This window comes from Pavona decussata, unplaced genomic scaffold (genome assembly GCF_977016875.1).
Source record: "Pavona decussata unplaced genomic scaffold, jaPavDecu1.1 SCAFFOLD_215, whole genome shotgun sequence".
Lineage (NCBI taxonomy): Eukaryota > Metazoa > Cnidaria > Anthozoa > Scleractinia > Agariciidae > Pavona > Pavona decussata.
Window position 1 is genome coordinate 1,269,408 of NW_028145620.1, and position 24,450 is coordinate 1,293,857.

The following is a 24,450-nucleotide window of genomic DNA, read 5'->3' on the forward strand; positions in this document are numbered from 1 at the left end:
CCATTTTAAAAACCACCCTGTTCCGGTTTGTTGCGCGCAATTCGGGCTTGTCCCATGCGGCAGACATGATTAATTTCCACAAAGCCAATTATGCAGTTATCGTGCAAATAAAGAGAAGAAAGCACCTTCCCAACTGCGCGTAGTGGCTCCACGCGGCTTGCGACACGTTACCAAACCTCGCCTCACAACCAGTGCTTTGGCAAAGAATCGACAAACTCGAATAAAACGCTGTAAGAGTGCACGTGCTGCACGACCAAAGCCGAATTCTGAACGCTGATTGGCCATGGACCAGATGCGTCGCACAATAGAGCACGAGAAGCGAAGTGTGTGGGAAGGTGCAAAATGCGTTTTTCCCACGGGTTTTAGCGCCACGAGGCCACTCGAAACGTCAATATTTATAAACTCATTCATTCTCTTTTGTTTCCCTGTTACGCATACCTGATTAATTGTTCCTCGTATGACGGAAAAGTAAAGGTTTTTTCTCGGTTTCACTCGCAAACTCGTCATCGAGAGAAGGCGTTGAAAGTAGAGGGTAGGCTCCTGCGATTAGTTATGGCGATGTCATTCTTTTTACAGGACCTGCCTTAATTAACATCCAAAGAAACACTAAATTAAAACATGCCCAAGCTTAATTACGAAATCTGGCCTGCTGTTTACGTCGACAATACACATGTAATTGTCTGCTGCGCAGCACAGCCAGGGGTTTTCGTCGAAAACAGTTCCCCACAAGCTTACACACTTCTGTAGAATGTACCGCGAACTCGGCGCAGGTGGAGGGATTAAAGAGACTCCCTTCTGGCATAACACAAATTTAAACAACATCTGTCACTTGTATTGCAACTCAAGGTTTAATTTTCCATCCCAAAATACTCTGTTATCGTTTACAACGTAGTCACTTAATGAAATCCTGAGAAAAGTTAGACTATAAAAATAATATGAAGTTACACGAGTCGGAGTTAATACAACTGGCGGCCGCAAATCGCTAAACCGACTTGAAAACCCTTAGGCTAGTAATAGTAATACACAGTACCGGGGATATATATGGGTGTGAACGAGGGGGGAGTGGGGGGCATGTTTTAAAATGTACAAAAAATGTATATTTACAGTTTGGTAAGTTTTCCTAATTACATCTTAAAAATATATTAAACTTTTCTATAGCTCTATGTCTTCAGTTCCAACATGAAATTCTTTAATTATTCGTCTATGAATCAATTGCAATTTTTTTTAGTAAAAAAAAAAAAGTGTTTTTATTTTTACCATGCGTTCGCCTTTAATAATATCAAGGAGCAGCATTTTTCACCGCACCGTTCACTGCAATATGTTAACTCACCCCCCAAAACAGAAAAGTTGTTTTTGACTTTCCACTTGGTTGAATCCGCAAACCAAAACGAGCTGCGGTTAAGTGATGCCCAAAAGTATTCACCGTAAAGGTTACAATCTGGCATTTTATACAGACTGTAAAGTTACATCTAACACTATTTGTGTTGGAAGGAGAGTTAACCATTCCTACAATCCCGATATTGACCGAAACCTCAGCGCTACCTTCAAAACCATTCCAGCCAGGGCATTTTATTTGTTAAACACAACGAAATTCCCTCTAAAACCCGTACAAAACAACTGCCACGACAAATAAATGCCTTCTGAACAGATCAACTCATCAGTGAAACTCAGACGCTGCCACAAGAAAGTGCTCTGCATGCCCTTGTCTAAATGTCAGAACCTCAGTTAAAATGTGCTTCTTAAAAAGCGTTTTCGTCTTTATAAATAACTCGACTAATATCAATGTTGTATACAATTCCCCCAACTGATAGTTTAATTAAGCAAACTTATTTATCCATTGCAACACAATTTCGGTTAACGGTACCGGGGCTAGTTCACAAAACGTCCTCAGAAACTTAGAGGAACGCAACGGCGAGTCATTATTTACACGAGAATGGACTTGCGAGTCTTGGCAATTAATTGTATCTTAAAGCATAGTATGGGGCCTTTTGTTTCTAAAAATAAAGTTGAATCGCGTGAACTAGCCACTTTAAACTACAACGTCAGAGTTTAACTATTAAACATATTACTGCGGCAGGCGTAAAAATCTAACGAACGTCGCATTCTATACTGGAGCTCGTTTACAAGATTCGAGATTAAATCTGAGGGAAACGGCCTCCACGAAAGATGACAAAAAGAAAAAAAAAAGGAAGACCCCAATTCGGCGCCTCAAGCTAAACAATTCAAAGGGGTAAGGGAATAGCATTTCGTCAAAGTGGACAGTCCGTTCTCGCATCAAGTTAGCTCTTATGTCATTTCCAATTTTTCGCGAATTCGCTCGTATGAATTACGCTTGTCACCAGAAACAATATGCGTATCACGTTTAAAATAAATAAAGGAATAAATAAATACGCTTCTAAGAAGTTACACCTCCCCTTGTAAAATGAAAACAAGAACACGCCCTGCAGTACAGATGTCTGTTTGCAATCCACCTGCGCCAGTATAAGAGGCGTATTGGACGACTCTCGTCGAATCAGAGAACTATTCATGATAGCAGCACGAAATGTCCACAAAATGACTGATCAGCACGAAGACGACGACGATGAGGATGACCACTGCCCCGGAGAGTCAGGGGAGGGGGTGGGGAATGATAGGGGCTTATTCGGAGAGATGCACTCATAACCGTTCACCATAGTGCGCGCCGGCACCTGGCTAATAACAAATTGGTTTTGTAGTTGCAGCGGCTGATGCATCGGGTAATCGTTATTTTGAAAGTCTTTCCTTAGAGGCATGAAGTTGCCTCCACCTTGGTACATGTTGGAGTTCGTAATGGCCTGATACGAGGCCAGTTGCGAAGGCGTGGCTGAAGCTTTCTGTGCTGAGCTACAAGTTCTTCCATTAAATACGATAGGACGAGAATCATGGTGCTGAAGAGCACCGCAATGTAAATCCGGCGTACTGTGTACAGAGTAAAGTCTTTGACCCTCCAGCGGGTCGGCGCGCCGTAACGGAGGCGCATTATTCGGTATATACATACAGTCGGAAGTAGTGGGTACAATGTGGTCCATAACTCCCAATTGTCCTACAGTCGTGGTGGGTGGAAACCCGCACAAAGACATATCTGTGGATTCATTAAAATCAAAATCATAATCATCCAAATCCCAACAATCGATTTCAACTTGCTCCAACCCAGCGAGGTCCTCCGGAGATAAGATTTCCAAAGGCGAAGGCGGCGCTTGCGTATCGAGCGAGTTCGGCGCCTGAAGCGGAGATAACGTGGTCGAATCAGCGGGCGAAATACCCGCGCTCCCTAGCGGAGACAGTCCGTTTGCCACTGGCACACAATTAGGAGAAAACGCCGGTCCATTGGCGCAAGAAGTTACCACGTTATTGGCCGTGGGAGACAAAGTTGCCGTTGGTGAAAGTGTCGTGACCGTACTCATTACCGGGTACGCTTCCTCGTCGGGCCTTGCCTTCTTTCGCTTCCGTTTAGCATTATTGTTACTATGACTGCCTGGTGCATTCGCTCTTTGCCTTGGCGTTCCTTGCGCTCTGTTCACAGTGGTCGTTTTCGGTCGCGCTGCCTGAAAGTGCGCCACCATGGCAGGGGCGCCGCCATTGTGAATTTCAACGGCTGGCGGTGATGTAGCCGACGGCGAGGCCATGCTTGCGAGTGGCGATTGTTGCCCTTCAGGGGGTGATGTAGGTGCTGGAACGGCCTTAGGTGAGTTGCAACCTAGTGACCAGTCAGTAAGTAATTCCACAATGTCGTGGTGATGTCTTTGTTTTGCGATATCTTCTGGTGTCATGTCCATATTATCCGCGAGTTTGCGGTTGGCATAATTCACTAACAGATGCCGCACAGTTTGGATGCTTCCTTCTCGGCAGCCAAGGAATAACGGCGTTTGACCCTGTAAGAAGTAACCGGAATTAGAAGGCGGTTTTTTTTAGTACAAATTCTATAAAAATAAAACCAGTTTTTTTTTTCCTTTAAGATTCTAACTTGGGATTATGTAAGGATGTTTCTGTGTGGGTGTTCAAAAGAGATCGGAGCCTCTGGAAACTACAAGGTTGTTCGAACTTTTGAATCTGTACAGGAAATTCTTAAGTATAACCATTCATTTGAGGGGCACTAAGTCTTTCCTGTGACAATGATCGCTTTCCATTTTTCTCCAAGTAAGCCTGCGAGAGAAGCTTGAGTTTCACTCACCGCGAAAAGGTTGAAACAAAAAGCCGGAGAAGGCATCAGCTCTCGCAGCTTACTCATGGATGCCGTAAAAACATGCGGCAAAAGAATGCGTTTGGTGCCGGCACAACATACAGTACATGTACAAATTCTTACTAACCTTCTCATCCTGCGCGTCTTTCTTCGCTCCATTCCTGAGCAGTTCTTTCGTTACTTCCAAGCTATTGACCGAGGCCGCCCAGTGGAGAGCTGTTTTACCTGTTAACGAAAAGTAAACGATAGCGTCAAAGAGAGCCCAAATCAAGCTGTACGATTCCTCAAGCCCACAACGGCCTCTTTCTCTTCTTGAGTCTGGCTAACCTCGAACCATGCCAAAACCTCAACTTTCAAGTGTGCCAATGAACCCCTTTAAGTGTGAACATCCAAATGAAAGCTTCTGAGTTGGTAAACATTTATATTTCAGTTGTCATTCTCTCTGATGTTTAGCCGGTGCTGTTAACGCACAGCTCCGAAATAACGACCCCTGGAAAGTATGGTTTCCTCAACAGCAACGATGAAATTTGTTGCTTTCTAATAAACCGCAACATAACGACTGATTACAGTCTTAGATCGTCGGCGTATCAAACAAACCTTGATTATCTGCGCTGTTGACTTTTACTCCAGCTTTGATCAGATGCCGCACCAAATCCGGCAAATCATGTCTGGCAGCGAGAATCAACGGCGTGGTACCGTCATCCATTCTGGCTTCAAGGTCGGTAGCACGATTTCTGAGTAAGATCTGTTGGGAACAAAAATGGTTAGGTATCAAACCACAATCCATACAAAGCCCATTTAATCCAACATACATCGTAACTCTCAAGGGGAGCTTATACAATGTAACTACATTGCGTGAAGATCGCAATTCACTCCACGTTACATAACTAAATCTCTCTAAAATGGGGGTGGCCGAATCAGGAGGCCAGACACAGGTGAAAGCAACTTTCTCGTCCGCCATGCAGAGACATACACCTGAGCGAAGTGTACCTGAAAAGGCTGCGTGAACAAAAAGAATTAATCTGCACATAAAGAACACTTGGATACAGTTTCTTGTGCTGCGTATCAGTTTGACCAAACTATGACTGAACAAAAGTACTATCTTGTAATGGCAGTCAATACCACTGTTATCTACCTGGAACACGCCCTGTGCATCAGCTCCGATAGCAAGGTGCAAAGGTGTCCGATTCAGGCGATCCCGTGAGTTGGCATCAGCGCCCGAGTCCAGCAGACGCTTAGCCACATCAGCTCTTGAATGGCGAGCAGCAAGGTGCAGTGGTGTCTCTTCCAGGTCTGTCTTTAAAGAAGCACGCGCCCCAAGAGACAGTAGGTCTGATACCATAGCGCCTCCACTGTCATCACTGTCCTTGTCGTCATCCAAGCTGCTTCCATCACCGTAGGTCCCACGACAAGCGGCCAAATGCAAAGCAGTCATGCCACCGGGTCCTTTGGCATCCACGTCAATGGCTGATGCCCCTCGGTCACCGCTGCCCTCTTGGGGCGGGGTCAGAGCCAGTACGCAGTTTCTAACCGTCACGTCTGCGGCTTGGTGGTGGAGGGTGGTCCATTTGCGAGAGTCTTCTTCGGTGAGCTTGTCATCCAGTTTCACCCGTTTGGCTTCTCTAGGAGGAGTCAGGTCTGATCTGCTACTCTCGCCATCTGCACAAGCACCTTCCTCGTCAATCTCGGAAGAGCTTTTACTCATTGATCTGAAGATAGAGAGAGATGACGATGAGAAAGAGGTCATTTAGCCAAGACCTTACTTCCTTCTTGCAAACATACGGCGAGCATTACCGCTAAACTGAATTACTGGGAGAAATATTTGCAATTTCCATATGACATTCTCCAAGTAACGCAGAATTCACCGAACGTGAACGAACATTTGTAAAATACTAGTAATTTTGAAAAAGCATCATTGCTTTTAAATTCAGTGCTTTATCTAAACCTTAGGTATTATTTTAGTTCTGAAAACTGTTGGTTTACTGGTTGAGTTCTAAATGGTAAAATCAAAGCAATGTAAAGCCTAATGGGGGAAACTGCTAACCTCATGGAGACCTCCTGTCCAACTGGATCCCGCCTCGTGGAGTTCTGCCGCCGTGGCCTGTGCCTTGGGAATCCTTCAGGAACCCATATTTTTGCGTAGACCCTCTTGGCACCAGCCAGCACCCCAACAATAAAAAGTGGAATTCCCACACATAACATAGCAATGTAAAGAGGTGAGAGACCAGGGGGAGGGGGTGGGGCGCTCGTGGGCTCCTCGGAATCATCAACTGAAGAAACGAAAAAGATTCATCAGTTCACAAAGTTTTGTTACACTTTATGCTTATAGCAAAAATGAGCTAAATTTACACTTGTGAAAATTTCCAAATAAAATTATCATGTTGGAACAGAAAATGCTCACGCAGTTTAAACATTTAAACGATATTTTGGGAGGATATTCCTGACAAGGCTGTTAAATGAGGGATGTTGTTGTTGAGAGATACAATCTGGCAGCGTAGCGAATAAATTTACGTAAAGCTTGATGAACACCCTTGAATGCCCAGTTTACAATAATTACCTCCAACTTTGTAAACCGGATAAGATAAGTCCAACTTGCCCGATGATTTCAATGCACCAAGATACTGTGCTCCCTAAAACACAACCAGATTTTCAATTAATGCATGTATGTGTCTGTGCTGAATTAACCACCTGCAAAGCATTGCATGGCAGGTTTGTTTACTACGGTAGTTGTGCCAGGGGAAATGCAGGGTTCTCATCAAGTGTCTGTTAGTAGGTCGGCAACTGTGTGAGTGTAGTCTTAAGCACCTTTTGGGGTAGAAAGTAATCATGATGATGATGATGATGAAAAAGTGACGCACAGAAACGAGGTGGATTAGCAGTTTTGTTAGACAGCTGCGGCACCTATAAGAGTTTTGAAATCAAAGATCAGAATGAACAATGCAGTAAAAATCAAATCCAACTTACAAAATTTGCATCGTCGATACACATTTGTTTGCTAGTGCATCCTCTTGTGTCGAGATTCACGTGTACTTCCGTTCTTTAAATTAAAACAAGAGTAAGGTACAGTTAACTAGTGACAAACACTCCAACTCTAAACATAGAGAAAAACAAAAACAAATGAGCAAAGCAATCATGCCTACCCTGAACCAGACGGCTGGGATCGTCGGGCAATGCTATGAGTCTGAGCCTGGATTCCTCGCCGTGAGCGTGGTGACGGAGAACCAGCATCAAGGTTAACTGCTTTGATCATTTGCTCGCCATCATCCGTCTTTTTGATAAATGCAATGGTTTCCAACACCGCTGAGAGCTCTCTCATGAATAATCGCGAGCCAATCCTGAAAGCTTCTGGAGTCACAAGCAGCACAAGGACCAGTGTTCCTCTTGCCTGAGACAATAAAACCACACAAAATTAATCAGCCATGTAATCAAAGGAAACTAAAAATCCTGGAAACGATCTCAAGCGCACAATATGCAGTGTCTTTTAATATATATATTTTTTCAAACACAGACTTCTTACGTCTTTCCTCTACTTTTGCTCAATTAACAATTGAATTTTTGCCAAGATATCAAAGTAGTCATTGTCATATTATATACGTGAAAAAGACTTGAAACAGCATTTAACCGAAACCTTACTAAACAAGGAGTAAAATTAATCACGTCATTTGTACGAAATTTGCCTAAACTTCATTTTGCCACTTTTATTAATTTTTGAAAAAGCTCTAGGCATTAGAATGCATAAACAGGCATGGTGATTTTACTCACCAACTGCGGCTCTGTAGTTTCACAGTCTAATCCATCCATGTAACATCCTCGGGTGTTGCACTCTCTATCACACTTGGCATTTTCAAAGACAGAAGTACAGTATTCATCGTTCCTGGAGAAAAGTACAAGTAGACTCACGTTTACTACACTTACTGTAGATGTAAAAGATTCAAGAGCTTACATGTACATGTAGCTGAAGGTTATACAAAAAGAAAAATGTGAATCTCCATGTTTATTTTATGGGTGAGTCAGGATGAAATTGGGAAGAATGAATGCAATTAAGGATACTTAGGAATCATTTATCTTTTTTATGAAGAGACACTGAAGACATAAGCGTGGTAAAAAGCTCGCCTACAAGAGGCAGAGAATGTCAGTTAACAGTTGACAATATCAATTCCTTCGTGACAGCCTTGGCACTGAAAGATTGCAAGTGGTATTCTTTAACTGGAAATAATCTGTATATATCTTGTCTTTGCTTAGATGTAGTACAGTGGCAGACAGCAGAAGAAACAAAAAAAAACGACAGGAAACAATAATCAATAATAGTTATTATTTGTAAGAAATACTACTGAAGAATGGAAATTCGACAGAGCAAACTTTGATAAACAGTTACTTTCAATACATGTAATTCAGAAGAATTGAGAAAATGTTTATCTGCAGTCTGTTTGCAAATATTCAACTCAATTTCTTGCAAGCCAATTCTTTGCATAAGAACGAACATGTTAAAAGAAATGTGACGTTTTGTTTTAAGGCCTTATGAACAAATAATAGGTGTTTTTTCAGTGCAAGATTTCACAAACCCCAGCCTTGTAGTTAAACAGACAATTCCTTAGTTTCTGTTGGATATTTGAGATAAATACCTTTGTAACAATAAATAAAATTTATTTCAAAATCGTGGAAATATCACTTACTGATATTTGGACAACTTTGATATAATTATTACTTGGGGTATTTATCCCACCTAACTCTTAAAACCATGGAATTATACATTATCCAAATACATGACACCAACATTTGAGATTAATGCACAGTTATGCTTAAAGAAAATAAATGGGCCCATTAACCTGTGAATCACCTATTTAAACTGACACAACGTTTCATTAACTAGCTTACTCTTGACTTAAATTGAATTAATAAAGTTTCTTGAGCCAACTTAAAAGGATTGGAACAAAATCGTACCAGCACTTTGTTTTATTAGTACAGCCAAAGCCATCAAAGAGACACTCTTCTGTGTTGCATTCTGGGTTACACATTCCATTTTTGAAAACATTGTAACAGAACTGCCCAGCTGATGTCATTGCCGTACAGTTTTTCCATGGGTCAACTCCAAGCGAGCACACCGTGCCATCATAGTTACAAGCGTGATTATTACATTTTTCCTGCCATGAAACAAGACGGTAAAAACACAAGCATGCATGAGATTCATGTACACGGTTATGTTACTAGACAAAGACATGAGGTCTAAAATTTCTCTGCACTTTTGCTAACTACAGTAATCCTTCCCCTTCACCTGTACATTTGACAATTCTCTTCTCCAATCCTATTGCATCTTACTGGACGCTCAAACGTTACATTTTTACCATGTTTTCAAGAGCATTTGCCAAGTGTCATCTTGAGTCACTTCAATTTAATGCAGCACATGTATATGAAACTACTTTTAGATTGAGTATACAAGACAACATATGATGTACCATGTAGTTAATCTGGGTCATGGTCAAATAAGGCACAGTACCTTGACATCAATGTGACAATACAAGAACAATGGTACTCAGCTGACTCATTAACATTAGCTCATCTACATTGTATACAAGCAAGCAATACAAGTTTGTTTACCTTGCATATTCTACCGTTACCAAAGTCTTTTGCACAGTCTTGAAAGGGGCAGCCACGTTCTATTTCACAGTTGGCGCCTGTGTGAGTGTCTACGAGCAGAAAAAGGGAAAACAATGTTTCAGACCAACATCATAAGGTTCTGGGTGCATACTCCATCAGACACATACATGTGGATATATGAAGCCTAGAATTCGCTTACTCATTTTTATCATCTCTTTTGAGGCATAAGGCCACAAAAACCAAGCATATATGTACATATAGTCTACTACATATAATGAAAGATTTTGACTCATTTTTCAGAAAAAAAGAGAGAAAGACAAAAAGAAATTGTATACAATACTCACACTCAAGATTAGATTTCTATTCTAAAATGTTGAAAAAAAGGTACAGTTTTCATACATTTCATTCATGCAAGGTAAGTTTTCTCAGTTCTCCTAAGTGTGTAATTGTTTTAATTGTGTAGAAGCTGTTATTGTTTTTAGGACTGGAGGTATTGTGCTGATGTTTGTTCTATTATTTTCTAGAAGGGTTGCAAGCCAATCACGAGAGACCTTACGAGCTGTACATGTACACGTATGTCAGAGCTGCTACATGACCCAGTTTTCTTCAGATCCAGGTACATGCACACAGCTGTACAGGCTAAAATGGCTGTCAAAACCACAGCCACTGGTTGTGCTTGCACTTAAGAGTAACACTGGCATTTACATGTACATCAAACTTAAGGGAGCAATAAACAACAATGAATTAGCACAATCAACCCAATAGAATTTTGATATACCAGTGTGAACGTGAGCATAAGCCATAAGAAATCCTTACCACCCTCCTCTCCCTCTTTACATTAAATTACCCTGAAGTGGTCATGTTCAACATACATATACATGTACAATAACTGCAAGTAAACAAAATGGGTGACAAAAAAGAGTTATTCTAACCTGGACATGTGCACTTGTAGTAGCCTAGAAAGTCCACACATGTACCACCATGCCTGCAAGGAGAGCTCTTGCATTCATTGATTTTCTGCATGCAGTTCTTTCCAGTATACCCGTGGGGACATATACAAGTATAAGAACCATATCCATCCACACAGGTTGCTTCATTATGGCATGGCGAGGAGTCACACTCATTTATGTTCATTTCACAGTGTTTACCGTGAACTCCAGGCATACAAACGCATGAATAGCTGCCATTCACGTTAGTTACACAAGTGCCACTATTAAGGCAAGGATCATCCGCACAGGTAGAGACATGGCGTTCACAATTTATTCCTGAAAATCCTCGAGGGCAAAGGCATGTGTGTCTGCAGGAACCATCCCTACATTCCCCACCATTCTTACATGGGCTTGACAGACACTCGTCTATATTGATGTTGCAGTTCTTGCCCAAAAATCCACACTTGCACTTGCAGCGATAATCATTTACTAATGAATAACACTTATCAGTACCAAGAGGGGAGCAAGGGCTGGAAGCACATTCATCGATGTCAACTTCACAACGCAATCCTGAAAAACCAGCTGGACATTGACAGGAGAAGCTCTTCAAACCATCCTGGCAAAATCCTCCATTGAAACAAGCACTTACAAAACAGTCATTAGGATTTGTTTCACACGTATTACCAACATATCCCACCGGACAGGAGCAGATGAAACCATCCACCAAATCAGTACACGTTCCACCGTTCCGGCATGGGTTTCCTGCACAGTCATCAATGTCGATATCGCAGTTTCTACCAGTAAATCCTTTAATACAGTTGCAAGTGTAGTTTGCCACTCCATCAATGCAATTAGCACCATTTTTACAAGGTCCACTGGCACAGTCATTGATGTTGACCTCACAATAACTGCCTTTAAACCCTGGTGGGCATCTACAGGATTGTACATTCTGCTGATCATTAACACATGTTCCACCATTTTGGCATACGGCACTCCCACCAGACTTGGCGGATGCTTGAGCACAGGTTATCTCCTCTACATCACAAATTACACCTTTAAATCCCTGAAGGCAGTCACACTGAAAATCAGTTCCATTTTGTCTACAAGTACCACCATTTTTACAGGGACGATTTTGGCACCAATCAATGACACTTTCACAATTCACTCCAGTGTAACCAGGTTTACAGTAGCAGCTGTAAGAGCCAATTTTGTCAACACAAATACCTCCATTCCTGCAGGGCACTGACAGGCACTCATTTATATGATGCTCGCACCTCCGTCCAGAGAATCCTGGTGCACAGTTACACAAGAAATCATTCACTTTGTCGACACAACTTGAACGGTGTAAACAGGGGCTGCAATAAAACATGCAACAAAAATAAGCAAAGCATAGCCAATAAAACAGTTTTGAATATACAGTCTTCAAAAGTGTTGCAATTAGTTTTTGGACTAAACTGCTACTTGAGGAGAACTGGCATCTAGGGGACCTAGATATAATTATATTGAAAAGCTGTTGCAGGATGCATTAACAAACAAAAACTACTTGAAAAATAATTGATGTCATAGTCTGTACACAAACTTTGGAGTAGGATTATTACATGTACACTTAGAGACTACACTGTAGGTCAGGACATTTTGATGTTCAAATATCGCAAACCAAGTCTTCACTAAAGTACTGCAGGCCAATGCAAAGAGACAAACCTACCTGGATTGGCAGTCGTCAATGTTGATGTCACAGTTAGTGCCTGTGTATCCGGGGTAACAATTGCACATGTATTTGTTGATGCCATCCATGCACTGGCCATGCCTACAAGGGTTTAGGGCGCATTCATCAATGTCAATTTCACAAAACTGACCACTGTACCCTGGCATGCAATTACAAGTGTAGAAGTTCTGTTGTGGGACACAGCTCGCACCATTTTTGCACATATTTCCAAGGCAACTATCGATTTTGGTTTCACAGCTGGCACCTATGAGTAAAAAGAAACAAACATTTAAATCAAGTAAAAGAGAACAACTAGCAAAAATGTATGAAGGACAATGGCCAGAGAGCAACATTGTACATTGTCTAAGCCTCCTTACCAAACAAAAGGTGCAAATGTCTAAATTCCACTTGTGCTAGTTGGATATGAGATGATTATAGCCAACTTGGCGCTCTCTGGAGCCTCATTGGCTATCGATCATCTCATATCCAACATGTGCTTGTGCAATAATTGCTAATTATACATCTGAGTTGAGAGGGGAGCAAATGCATACATGTAACAAAGACAAGAACAATTCAAGTGCCGCGGCTGACTGCGATACACACCTGTAAAGCCTGGTTGGCACTGACAATGATACTGGGCAACTCCATCAGTACATATCCCACCATTTCTACAAGGTGACGAGGCACAATCATCTAGGTTAATGTCGCAGTGAGGTCCATTAAAACCTGGATGGCAGTCACAGATATAAGTGTCGAGCCCATCTATACAGGTCCCACCATTCTTGCACACCACTCCAAGGCAGTCATCAACATTGTGCTCACATCTTGTACCTGAGGATGAAATGAAACTGGTGAGGAGGGGGGCACATTAAAATGGCAGATAAACCACAGAACACAAAAAACAATAGGTATAAGGATCAGTTTGCCAAAATTTGTTTGTTGCTTAAGCTCTATTGTATGCTCCCCAAAAGTGTTTAAACTCTTCATGCACTAAAACTTCATTTAAGAGAATCTTTGCTGGCATCATTGTTTACATTTTGCCTCAGCAAACAATATGATATAACCATATGGAAGCTATAAACTAAATGAGCATGTCACACTTGATAATAATGGTGAGAGTACAATGTACTATCAGAGAATTAAGCTTTCTAAAGCTGTGAAATAAATTTGCAAAGAAAATATGGCTGCATGGAAAGCGTTGCCACCCAGCCATATATAAATGTACAAATACATTCTGCGTAGGAATAATTTTGATGCTCTTGAAAACTATTTGATGTACATGTACATGTAACAAGCTCTTTCTACAGTATTTATAAAGTAAATTTACTTGTAGCTAGTTAAGTTTGGTTGCCTATGCTAAATTATGTCTGCTGATGAGGCTAAACCTGTCTATAAAGAAACAGCCTCCTGTATTATAACTGTATCTTGTGGATGAAGGTCTAGGATGAACAATGACATATTAAGTACTCGAATGCTGTTGATCATGCCATGCAGAGTGCACCTTAATTTTTAAACCTGCTGTTAAGACTTCTTGGTGCAACTGTTGAGATAAAGAAAGGCTGTACAATGCAATACAAGGTATTGCTAATTTTCAACTGCACATTTATCCTTACCGCTTGAACCCTTGGGACAGCTACATCGGAATCCATTGACGAGATTTGTACAACTTCCACCGTGCAAACAAGGATTGCTGTTGCACTCATTGTAATCTAAATCACAATTTTTCCCGTGAAATCCCGGAGCACAGGTGCAGCGATAGTCATTAATCCCATCTACACAAGTTCCATAATTCTTACAAGGCAGTGACAGACAGTCATCTATGTTTGTCTCGCAGTTTCTGCCGGTAAAGCCAGTAGCACATGAGCATGTGTAGGCTGCAATGCCATCAGTACATGACGCACCATTCTGACAAAGGTTAGGGTTGCAATCGTCAATGTTAATTTCACAGTTTTTACCACCATAGCCAAGCCTACAGGTACAATTGTAGCCATTTAATAAATCATGACACTGTCCACCATTTTTGCATGGTATGCTATCGCATTCATTAATTTGCCTCTCACAGCGTATGCCTGTCCATCCACTTCGGCAGATGCATTTGAACCTATTGCTGTAATCCAAGCATATACCATTTAAGCAAGGATTAGATTGGCACTCATCCACAGCCTGCTCACAGCGCTCACCTGAAAGAGAGTATTTTGTTGTGACCATTTAAATTTTGTTATGGTTCCAACCATTATTCTGCCTTTGTCTTAACTTCATTGTGTGGTTCCAGAAAATATCCATGCCTACCCCATGGAAGGTCATTGGAAATTCTGAGGGGGTTTGGGGGGGGGGAGGGGGTATCAAAGGCCAATTTTTTTAAAGGAAAGTATGTAGCTAAACAGGAATTTCAGGAGGAGTGGAAGGGGCTCAAACCAAGAATTCCGCCTGTGACGGAGGTATTGATATTTTCTGGAACAACACATTACAATAATCTGGAATGAAGAAAAATGAAAATCAAACTGGTTTGAAACACCAACTAAAACCACAACACATGCAAAGGAGAAACGGTTACCAAAACTAATGTCACATAATTTAATACTTTGCATTACACACAAAATGAAGTCACTGCTACATGTACTGTACGTTGTATGGTATCCACGAATGTATGTTATGATTACAAGAGATACCTGAAGCTTAGACAATGGACGTCCTGAATCATACCTCATATACCATTTGAAAAGCTATGAATAACCAAACAGGCTTTAAGCTTTTAAACCTCATGTTTTATGACTTGGTGGGGAAAAAACCCAACTCTACTTCAAATGCTGCAGTCAGACAGGTGAAACATCTATTCATGTAGCTTTTTGGAGTACATACATGTATTAGTGCAGTTAAAAGCATTGAAACTTCTGTTTTACTCATTGCCAAACAGTATATTGTATAATTTTACATTCAAACGTTAAAGTTCTCAGTGACTTACAGTGCGACGCGCCTTACAGTGGCCACTCAACGAACTTTTTTTACAAGTTAACCAATCAGGATACTCAAATTTTATTAACGGTCACGCCTCCTTGCAAAGTCCAACAGGCAAGTGACGCAACAAGGAATTATTGAAAACATGTCGTTTTGTATTTTATGATATCCTGATTGGCTTACTTGTAAAAAACGTTTGTTGGGTGGCCACGGTAAGGCGCATTGCACTGTAATCATTTCCCATAGGACAGATTCATGCACAGATGCAATGAATGTCAATATCTAGATGTCACAAATAATGTCACGAGGAATAACAGTACAGTGGCAATTACCTGTGTATCCTGGAATACACTGACAAACAAAAGTGCCTGGTTTATTTACACAAGTGCCGCCATGATGACACGGTGACTGCCCGGTCATAGCACACTCGTCAATGTCAGTACTGCAATTTTTTCCAGTCCATCCTCTTTGACAGAGACAGTTATATTGTCCAAAGGCATTGGTAGAACATTTTGCATCCCCATGGCAGGGTTTAAGGGTCACGCACTCATCTTCATGCTGGCAGATTGGACCTGGATACATACAACCACACACAAAAAACAGACAAATAACAGTCTGTAAATGTGTAACCTTAGACTAGTTAAGGTTTTTTTTCGATGCCAAAAAACAAAAGGAACACACCACCGCAAGAAGAGTACATTAATAAAGTCGCAAAGGAAACAAGCAATGCTTTTAAAATATAGAGTTAAAACAAGGTGAAAAATGATTTAATTCAAATTTAAATTATTAGAATAAAAATATCGAAGTTGTAGTTTTCATGCCTGAAAAACTATGCATGAAAACTTCAGAACAAATTGTGTATCATAGATCTGCAGTGGAGACCTTGACTCAAATCCACCACTGAGATACATGTACATAGTCAACTGAAGGTTTAGCCCTTTGTCAAAGCAAATCAAGCAATTCTGGTTTGTGTGTGATTTAAACACTATGGTGAGACGAGGAGCTACGCGGTTGATGGGAGTATAGTTTACCTGTATAGTTTGGAGTGCAGTGACAATCAAACTTTCCCACATTGTCGATACAGACTCCACCATGAAGGCACTTGGAGCTGCCATCTTGTGTGAGACAGTCATCTGTGTTTGTGGCACAATCAACTCCTTCCCAGCCATTAATGCAGCGGCAGGTATAGCCACCGACAAAGTTTGTACAAGTTGCTCCATTTTTGCAAGGATTGGACAACACATTGCATTCATCAACATCTGTTTCACATCTGGCACCAGTGAAATTTGCAGGACAACTGCCGAAAAATAGTAACAGTAAAAAAAAAAGGTAATACTGTGAGTACAATTTGGCTTTGAAGAACCACATGTGTACAGTGTGTTGCCAGACACGTACAGCGTTGTTATACATGAGCTTTCAGCAAATTTTTCTACATAATTTTTCCATGCAAACACAACTGTCGCACATGTTCTCAGCTGAACCCGTAACCTACAACATCTGTCAGTTGAGTGTCACTAGTAAGACTTAAACTGTAAAAGCACATTAATCGGTAGATAATCATACAAGTGCAAATAAAGAATCAACTTTTGGAGCAAATGATCGGCTAAAGTATACATGTATTAACTGTTAGTTGCTTTTGCAATGTACCATCTTTCGGTTTTAGTTGTCGAGTAGTCAGTCCACAAAACTACTGAACAATCACTTTGTTTAAAGGGTTTGCTTGCAATGTTGAAATAGAGCCGCCATATTGAATTTGTAACATTTGAGCCCAGGCCTAGAGCTCGAACATGTCATCTTTCCAAAAATGTTCAAAGTAAGTACCATAGTATGTGAAAAAACACCAGTTTAATCACTTTATTTTTGAGACGTCGCTTTTTATGAAATTATTTAGGACATGCGATATTGTCACATATAAATGTGCTAGATTGTGCTGAGTGGAGGAAATAAATAAAATACTCAAATAAATCCCTCAAGTAATTACACCTGTACATGTAACTGTAAGTTTTCACGTCAAAACAATGCTGTTTAACCACAGAGAAGAAAATAATATCAAGCTGCATTCTGAGCTGCCATTAACCTCTGCAAAAGCTGGCTCCACTGTAAGGGACATAGCGAGGAAGTATCTCATTCCTGTTTCTTCTAGAAAGAAACTTAAAGCCTGTTGTTATTTGTAAGTACACCTGAAGCCTGAAAATGAATTCCTTCTTAGACCATCTTTCATCTATAAACTTATTTTGTTTTAATCCTACTTTCCATTGGGTAAATGTTCGCCAAGCAGATATTTAGTTCCTAGATTAGGTGTGTGAACTTTTTATAACTGTCTGGCACCGGGTTTTTGTTCACAAGCCTCGATCCGCGTTTGTTTCTCGTTTATTTTTATGTTATTGTATTATGTTTTTGAAACGTGGAAATAAAATAAACCTGAAAAACATGAAAGCCTCTTTCAAACTCTGAGTAGCCAGTCATCGTTAGCCACCAGACAAAATAGCCCGCTGAGATTGAGCACTAAGTGACTGCCCCATGCGCTGAACCATCAAAATTACACTGCAAATTTCCTCTTCCTCTCCAGCAAACATGTATCAATAACCATACTACACGTATCCCATCTTGAAAAATAACACAAAACTACATAGAAGTACTTAAAATTTTGGAGAAACGCCAAGGGACAATAAAAAAAATCATGGCATGGAAAAACAGCCTGGATACAATTCACTGCATGGAATTGGCACCCCAACGCGAAAGGAATTAGGATTTTAATGTTTTTTTAATGGTGCTTGTGTACTTTACTCTCTGCATGGTTTCACATAAAACTTGATATCTGTTGATTAAGTTTCTGTTTTTGAGCTTGAAAGTAAAGATTTTTTGATCACTAGAAGAAAAGTTTCGCTTAGATGTGTAACAGGATATAGGTTCAAACAACAGAAATGGTGTTGTGATTAAATCCAAACAGAATAAAAAACACAACTTGATTTAAGAATCCAAACAGTGTTTTGACTACTTGTCAAAACTGAATAATGAGCAATCGCCCTCTTGAAAAAATAAATAAATAAGACATTCTTAAAAATAAAGCTTACTAATGCCTGGTTTTTAATTTGCCCATGTAGCAATTTATAACATATACTGTGAAACAAATTACGCTAATACAAGCAATGAAAAAATGGGAAAACTAAAAAAAAAAATTGGCTACAATGGTTCACATAAATTATTAATTGCCTTCATTTATTTTACTACAACTTTGAAAGGAAAAAAAAACCTTGATAATGTTCAACAAGTTAGTGGTAAATTGGTAGAAATCATCTTTGCCGGAAGAATATTTTTGACTGATGAAATAATTGTTTTTTTTTGTGTGTCCACACAAAGAAGGGAGAACTAACCGAAATTACTGCAGGTATCCAACAATACAGTTTTATTTTATGAAGCCATTTTTGTATAATGTATAAAACAAAACTGAATTATTGACTAGTAATTTTTTTTTGACATTAAATAATCCACCAGGAAGGTCACAATATTTTAAATAATTTATGTAGCCCTCTTTGGGGAGTAGTTGGATAATTATCTTCCCGACCACTCTGTTTTCCCATAATTTGAAAATCCAAACAGTAAAAACCCAAGCATTTCCATCCCTACAATTAGTCTTTACCGCAAAGCTAGTTGAATTGAGGTCACTGATTAATGAATTAAACATGAATAGCTTTCCGTTCACTGAATGTCGCACAATATCAATAAAAAGCATTAAGGTCTACTCAATCACACTAAAAGCAGTACTTTGGAAGGTAAACTTTATGTTCAAAGTACATCAAAAGCCTTAAATCATCCAGTTCTCAATTTTAATATTCCACGATGAAACATGTTCGCTGTGTCAATCCCATCAATACAGCTGCTTTTTATAATCTCCACATGTTTCACGCTGATGGAACAATTGACAAATAACAATGCCAACCACATTAAAACTGCAGGCAGTCTCTTCCTATCGCCTGCAGCCACAGAAGCAAATATCATTGATGATCAAACTCCTTGTAAATACCTCTTCTGATGTTGCTAACAAATATATCACAAGAACACCTTTCCTTCATCAAAACCCTCGCAGATTTCAAACGCTTTTTCGAATAACCGACCCTTCTTCATTAAATGCACTAATTTGATTAAAAGACACAATTAGCATTCTAAAGATAAGACAATAACATCTTCGCCCCTTACGTTGAACACAACACAAATTTCCCTTTTCCTCTGATCTGGCAGTCATATTGATGAAACCTTTATCAGCTTAACTGTCATTCTGCCTTCAAAAAACTCTCATTTTCAGAATAGCATGTTCTGGATAGAGTTCCGGAAAAAGTTTGCGACATTTTTCTTGGGGAGAAAGGGGCACAAAACTATTGGTTCACTGCCTTTTTCGAACGGTTGTTTTAAAACGAGATCAGTGAAAGACTTCGGAGTCAGGACTATTTACAGACTAAGGACATATGACAAGCTTTTGTTTGAATTCTTTTTTATTCAACATAACAAGCCGAAGAAACGGCAAAAGAGAGTTTTAAAAATTAGTCACACAAACGGGGCATGCATGTAAACTCAAAACGCTGCAATTTGTAACTCGTACTATATTCATTCAATACTGAAGTAATTCTACCGAACTGCGTTTTTTTTTTACTCGCAAATCACATCAAACATTCCTTGGATGAAAGAAACTTAAAGTAAATAAAGATTATTCAAAAAAGCCAATAAAGTTCTCGCAGAAATGTTGTTTTCGTAAAAAAGAATTAATTACAGTGGCAGGCAGCACAAACGACTGGTGGAAGATCGCCAAAAAAAAAGCAATAATACAACGAAGGAAGTCAGGCTGGAATTTCTACCCTTAAGCACAAAAAAAATTTCCCTCTGTTTTTTAACCAAAAATGTGTAGGTCAATCGTGTGTCGATACTTTTGGCGGCCAAAGAACTATTGTTTTCAAATATTTATGCCATTGTGGCAGAGTAATAGGATTCGTGCAGCACTAATTTTGTGTTCAATCACCTTTAGAATTTTATTTCGGGATTTAATTCCCACGGAGACCATTTTATGCCGTAATTTTAAGAAAGGATAAGGAGCAGGATTGGTCGATTTTGGCCAATTACTTGCCCTAAAGCGCAAATGCTATCAACTGATCAACACAACACCAATCCATCGATTCGGAAGTCGGTTAGTCTTGGCGTGCTTGAGAGATCGCCTTTTGTTTTGTGTTTTACCTTGTAACTAGCTTGTAGTTGTTAAGCTGAAGTCTTGAAACTTCATCAATATAAAAGCCCTGCTAATTAGGGCCAAGCATTTCAAAACGTGTCGACGCGGAAAGACGAACACAACACTTCGAAGCGCCCGTTTCCAGCGCGCACAAACGTCACAAGCTTCGAAGTAGCTTTTCAACACCAATTTCCAATAAACTCTCTTATTTAGTACACTTTAAGCGCGGTTTATTCAGGACACTTTTATGTTGAATAAAAACATCTGCTAAGCTTTCTTAATAATGCATAATGTTTGCTGCTACAGACTGTTAAGAATGCCCACAAAACGTGTGTTATTAACCTACCTAGTTAACTTAATCGTAATTTTGATTACAATGTGAAAATCCACAGCTGCTACGAGGATTGCACTCTAAAAGCCAACCGTGTTTCTAGATTCTGATTTTACACAGATTTCGCTGCTAAAGGTTGAGTAATTTCGGCAGACTAGGAGTGAAAATGAATCTCGTCTCCGCTGCGTTTTGAGTTGTGGTTTTTGGTGACATTATTTACCAAACTAATGTTCATTCAATTTCTCGGGTATTGAGCGCGCAAGGCCACCGTCTAGCCTTGAAATAAAAATGAGACGAAAATAAAGCACAAAATGCCTGTGAAAAGATAACTTCATATGAAATAAGCTTTCGAAGAGATTACTAGACACGCATTGCTGTCTAACTAAACAAACAGCGTTCTGTCAACTAGCGAGAAAACCATGCAGTAAAGAATTCACGTGCCGTGCGTATCATCCAGAATTCTACCAGAACTAAAATCGATGGTTTCTCGCGGGCCTAGTTGAACGATCAAAGAGTATTTACCTGCAGTTGGCCGTTCCCTGAGAATCTGAACAAGTTCCGCCATTCTGGCAGTATCCATTCGTACACGTGGAGGCTGCAAGAGACAAACAAAGACACGGAGTTGAGCCGAAAAGCCGTCAAATGCCAGGTGGAACCTTAGAACAATACGCTCGAATGTTACAAGGTGAAAGCGGACAGCTGTTCTTGTACGCTGCTCGATACGTTTCCCATCCCCTGCTCGCTAACTGAACAACGTTCACCAGACGCAGCCAGCTTAATGCGGCGACATATTTGCGAAACTTAATTCTGCGGACGAATTCCACAAAAGTTTGACCCATGAATATGAAGTGCCAACGGCCGATTTCCTGTCAAACTACTGACCTAAATACTCTTGTTACTATCCCCTAGTATGCACCTCTTTTGTAACATAAACGATACGGCTAAAGCTGTGCGAGGTTTACTTTGAAAAGTGGACGAACGCAATTATCTAGGCGAGAGGTAAATATAACCGCAGTTAGTCATAATGATGAGCGCCCCACGGCATGAATTTAACCGTCTTTTCAGTTAATCGAAAGTGCTAGATTCCTCCTTTTCATTGCAAATTGAATCTGTCAAAAGCCTTTGATCGCGCCAAATTCCCACACCCGAAGCGAGCTTTTCACAGAAGCGAGCCAAGATCATCTAAACGGCATTTATCCCAAGTGGAATCCCTTCTTGCTGACGGTTGTGATATGGCCCCGGAGCACGCATTTCTTTCTCTCAACTTACCAGCGAGGACTATCGGAATGAGCAGGCACGAAGCAATCGCGATTGCAAAGCCCTTCATAGCGACCTTGGCGTTCAATTCCAGTAAAGTTCAATTAACTTTTGCGCTTCATCGGGTAACTTAGACATCGAACCATGAAAAGCACAGTATTCCCACGACAGGGCTTCCAAGCGATAGAGTTTCACTGAACTCAAGTCTCTTCTAGCGGACTCCCACTAATGTAATTTGCATATGCAATGAGCGGCGCGGCGGTCAATTTTCACTAGCACTTTGACAAGCGTCGCGCTTCTTTCCTTTGTGCCGTAATGGTCCAATCACAGGGCTCGATTCTTGATTGACCAATGAAGCGACACCGCCTTTGATGAATCGAGCGCTGAGCGTTGCAGTGTCGTCAGAGCTGGAGGGCCGCAATTATCCTGCCTAATTATCACATCAACTGATACGAATTTGTGCAGCCAAGTGTACCCCTTTCAGTTCTAGGGATTACTCAACGTGGGAAAATCGCTGTTTTGGGAACAATCAAGGCACTTTCTGTATGCAAGACCTCACATGTTGCAATAACGTAGTAAAATCGCATCCTTACTTCGGTGGTCTATTTATTTGATTCATATTGTCACATTTACAGCGATAAACGCTTTTTGAGCAAAATAATGTCGAACTGATAGTAGATGGCGCGTGGTCTGTTTGCGCACCAAATCTAACCATCTTGTATATGCTGTTTAACAAGAGATTCTTGCGCATTTGTAAAAGACTTCTTTCAACTTGAGAACGTTTCTTTTCTGAGATTTAGTGTTTGTTTCAGATCTACCCAAAGGTTCTCTTTCTTTATGAAGTGCCATTGACAAGGTTGTTATAGCAACTGCAGAAGATTTAATACGAGTGAGCTCCTTTTTTCCCACGGGTGAGATACGAGATCAAAATCGAAAACGGAAAGTACACCTTCGGTGGATGTGACAATGCCTGTCGCCGACTTGAAAAATTGTTGATCTAGACTAGATCCCGGCTTGATTCTTATAATTCTTTAAAATCCCCTAAAATTTCCGCGTTAACTCGATAACAGGCTGGCAAAAGGATGGTTTAAAAATACACTAGGAATGTCAAAATTCCTTCTCAGACTGCTAGAACAACATTACAATTTGCCTTAAGCTGATTTTGGAGCCTTAGATTATCCCGAGTTACTCAATGTGTTTATTTATATAAGTTTACAAGTCATATAGGTTGACTTTGAGGCAGACCAAATAACTCCCTCATACAGCCAAACAAGCCGACAATTGAAATATATAGGACAGAGTTCTTTTCAAAATTTATTTGCAGCTTTTTCCGGTTTTATGTTTCCTCGAAGTGTGGTGAATTGTGATATAAATGCACAATTAACTCCTTTCTCCTGCAAAGTGTTAAGTCTATAATAGCGTCCAACACGCGTGCTTAGCAGTAAAACCGCAGAAATGGGATTATAGGCCTTGCCTTTTTTTCCAGACTTCCCCAAGGAACGGATGAGCTGAACCGTCGAGGAAACGATAAACAAGGTTGAACTACAGAGAAAGACAAACATCCAACCAGGCGATATTACAATGTTCTATACAATATTGACACAAAGATTTTCACAAGTTAATAAAATCGAATTATGTTACGATCAGGCGAACAATGTACTGTAGACAAAACTTCGCCGATTTGAGCTCTTATTGTCGGTTGGGACATCACACGCCCGGGCTTGACAAACAAAAGCAGGACATGAATTGACATTGCAAAGCTGAAATAATTTATTTTCTTTGCACGATATCATACTGACCTTTAAAACGTCTTTAGAGTTCATATCAATTTTTCTAATCACTATAAATAAAACGGACAGTTTTTCGGGTCAATCAAAAGTCTACGAGGAGCTTTCGTCCGGATACATTTATTGACAAAACATTTCCAGCTTGTCATGGTACGCTGCATAAGCTATTATTTCTCAAATCAAGAATAAATTTACGATATAGCGTGACTATGAATTTCAGTTTGTTTGATGTGCCACTTTTGTAATATTGTAAAGCTTGTCAGCAATATTACATCAGTGTTACTTTTGCAAAAGTAGGAAAAAGAAAACTATTTCCGTGCAGTCACGTGATTCGAATCACATGACTCGAGGCCACGTGTCGAAAGAATGTCAATTGAGGAGGGTGGTACGGGTGACATGATTGTCAAGTCAAACGAGTTTGAGCTGCTGATTTTAATGAACCATGTGCTTTTCATCTCTATACCGCGAGTTCCACCCG

The 24,450-nt window shown here is 40.3% G+C and overlaps 1 protein-coding gene across 2 annotated transcripts in view; it reads right to left on the bottom strand.

Moving 5' to 3' along the window:
- Window positions 1–825: 825 nt before the first annotated feature.
- The window catches only part of LOC146459904 (uncharacterized), a 37,602-nt gene continuing 13,977 nt past the window's right edge, over window positions 826–24,450 (bottom strand). The window contains exons 1-19 of one of the 2 annotated variants that reach the window (XM_085088635.1): window positions 22,198–22,436; window positions 21,451–21,523; window positions 16,414–16,679; window positions 15,715–15,954; window positions 14,041–14,607; window positions 13,031–13,258; window positions 12,428–12,692; window positions 10,726–12,077; window positions 9,794–9,882; window positions 9,140–9,339; window positions 7,961–8,072; window positions 7,339–7,583; window positions 7,163–7,235; window positions 6,756–6,828; window positions 6,243–6,468; window positions 5,334–5,907; window positions 4,796–4,943; window positions 4,326–4,423; window positions 826–3,890 (exon numbers count right to left, since the gene is read on the bottom strand). In XM_085088635.1, the coding sequence (XP_084944761.1) occupies window positions 2,562–3,890; window positions 4,326–4,423; window positions 4,796–4,943; window positions 5,334–5,907; window positions 6,243–6,468; window positions 6,756–6,828; window positions 7,163–7,235; window positions 7,339–7,583; window positions 7,961–8,072; window positions 9,140–9,339; window positions 9,794–9,882; window positions 10,726–12,077; window positions 12,428–12,692; window positions 13,031–13,258; window positions 14,041–14,607; window positions 15,715–15,954; window positions 16,414–16,679; window positions 21,451–21,523; window positions 22,198–22,255 (6,216 nt within the window). In that variant the 5' untranslated portion in view covers window positions 22,256–22,436 and the 3' untranslated portion in view covers window positions 826–2,561. Of the gene's footprint in view, window positions 3,891–4,325; window positions 4,424–4,795; window positions 4,944–5,333; window positions 5,908–6,242; window positions 6,469–6,755; window positions 6,829–7,162; window positions 7,236–7,338; window positions 7,584–7,960; window positions 8,073–9,139; window positions 9,340–9,793; window positions 9,883–10,725; window positions 12,078–12,427; window positions 12,693–13,030; window positions 13,259–14,040; window positions 14,608–15,714; window positions 15,955–16,413; window positions 16,680–21,450; window positions 21,524–22,197; window positions 22,437–24,450 lie in introns of those variants that run through there. The other variant, XM_085088634.1, reaches the window with a different exon arrangement.